The sequence below is a fragment of the Merops nubicus genome, unplaced genomic scaffold (assembly GCF_000691845.1).
Source record: "Merops nubicus isolate BGI_N331 unplaced genomic scaffold, ASM69184v1 scaffold2193, whole genome shotgun sequence".
Lineage (NCBI taxonomy): Eukaryota > Metazoa > Chordata > Aves > Coraciiformes > Meropidae > Merops > Merops nubicus.
In genome coordinates this window covers 4,818-6,757 of record NW_008599365.1, presented here as the reverse complement: position 1 = coordinate 6,757, position 1,940 = coordinate 4,818, and the positions used below count along the sequence as shown (strand labels likewise).

At 57.1% G+C, this 1,940-nt stretch overlaps 1 protein-coding gene across 1 annotated transcript in view; it reads left to right on the top strand.

The window, feature by feature from the left end:
- Positions 1 to 1,940, top strand: part of NSFL1C (NSFL1 (p97) cofactor (p47)) — a gene marked incomplete at its 5' end in the record, with an annotated part of 6,397 nt that overhangs the window by 2,511 nt on the left and 1,946 nt on the right. The window contains 3 exons of the mRNA XM_008937336.1: positions 375 to 467; positions 1,077 to 1,186; positions 1,571 to 1,708. Of these exons, the coding sequence (XP_008935584.1) occupies positions 375 to 467; positions 1,077 to 1,186; positions 1,571 to 1,708 (341 nt within the window). The remainder of the gene's footprint in view (positions 1 to 374; positions 468 to 1,076; positions 1,187 to 1,570; positions 1,709 to 1,940) is intronic.

Here is a 1,940-nt window from a genome sequence, read left to right as displayed (position 1 = left end):
TTCCAGTTGGTGCCCTTTGCCCCTTGTCCTCACCACTGACCAGAGTCTGGCCCCAGCCTCTTGCCCCCCGGGGACCCTTTAGCCCTTGCTCAGCATTCATCAGATCCCTCCTCTCATAGTGCAGCTCCAGTTGGTGTCTGGCAAGAAAAGCCACTTTCCTGTGCCACATTTATTCACCAGTTCAAGCTGGTCTCTGTGCCCTCAGGACAACAGGTGTTGCTGGTGGCACGAAGCTGCCAGCTCAGCCACGACACTGTTGGGGAAAGGGAAACAAGTAATCCTGGGTCTGGGTGGTGGCTGTGAGGGGTCTGGGTGGTGGCTGTGAGGGGGGTGTGTGGTGCCTGTAACATCTCTGCCTGCCCCTCTCTCTCCAGCCCTTTGCAGGGGGTGGGTATCGCCTCGGGGCCACCCCAGAGGAGGAATCTGCTTACGTGGCCGGGGAGAGGAGACACAACGCTGCTCAGGATGTGAGTGTCTCTGCTCTGGTGGTGGATGTCACCCCAGGGCTTCCTCTGCTGTAGCTGCACAGCTTGTGAGCACAGGGGCTCAGAAAGCTTGTTGGAAGGGCAGGAGAACAGGACTGTGGTAAATCCTGCTTCTCGTGGGATTCCGGATTAGGAAAGAATAGATGCTTGGGTCTTGCATAAGCAGTTTCCTGATTAACTTTTAATTAAGATTCTGAGCATTCCTGAGAAGTGCAGATTGTGAAAAATGATGTGCTAAGAGCAGTGGGTGATTAACTCTGCTCTGTCCACGGGAGAGGTGACAGTGTCAGAGCAGGGGTCTCCCCTGCCTGCTTTGTGAGCAAGTGGGCCGTGCTGGGAGCTGAGCTGCCCTGGGCTCCTCCCCTGGCACGCTCCCAGCTCTCCAGCTGTACCCACCAAGAAGGGCTCTGTGGGGGCACCCTCTAGGAGCTGCTGTGTGTGTTCTGCAGCCCCTGCTTTGGGCTCAGCAGCCTGGCTGGGATGTTTTCTGCACCTTGAAGTCCCTCAGCTGGGCAGGAGCCGCTCCCTTTGCATCCGGTGGCTGCCCCGAGGGGTTTCCACGAGGCTGATTGTGGTTTGGGGTTGCTGCAGGTGCACATTGTACTGAAGCTCTGGAAGAGTGGGTTCAGCCTGGACAGTGGAGAGCTGAGGAGCTACCAGGATCCATCCAACGCCCAGTTCCTCGATGATATCCGCAGAGGGTATGTAGGGGGGGGAACAGCTGTTTCCTGAAACACAAGGGTTTGTGGCTTCCAGGAGGCTGCATCAAAGGCACATTTCACCTGAGCTTTCCATATGGATGCCATGGAGGGCAGCCTGGAATGTTGATTTCAGAGAGAAGTGGGAAGTGGCTTCAGTTTGTGTGGGGCCAAGAGAGTCTGAAGTCAACAAAGACTTTTGTATTTGGGATGAGAACTTCTGATGAGTTGGGTCACTCTTGGTGAGGGCCCTGGGGAAGGAGTAACCTCTGATCTGTGTCTGGCCTGGCCAGATCTCTGGAATTCCAGAGGTCTGTGGCTGGTGCCTTTTCTCCCCTTTGCTGGGGTGCCTCTGCAGGCAGGTGCCTCAGGAGCCTCTCTTTGCAGGGAGGTGCCCGCAGAGCTGCGCAGGTTAGCACGGGGTGGACAGGTGAACCTGGACATGGAGGATCACCGGGATGAGGAGTATGTGAAACCTAAGAGTGTCTTCAAAGCTTTCACTGGAGAAGGACAGAAGCTGGGCAGGTGAGGTGACAGCAGCACTGCTTTGCTCTGAGTGTCACGAGGGTGACTTGACAGTCTGGCTGGATTGAGCTTTGTCACAGCATCCCAGCGTGGTGGGGTGGGAAGGGACCTCTGGAGATCAGCTCCTCCAGCTCCCCCGCTCCAGGAGCTCACCCACAGCGTCGTTGGGCGGCACTTACAAGAGGGCACCACTGACACGAGTCTGGCACCCTCTTCCCGGCACCCGCGGGCG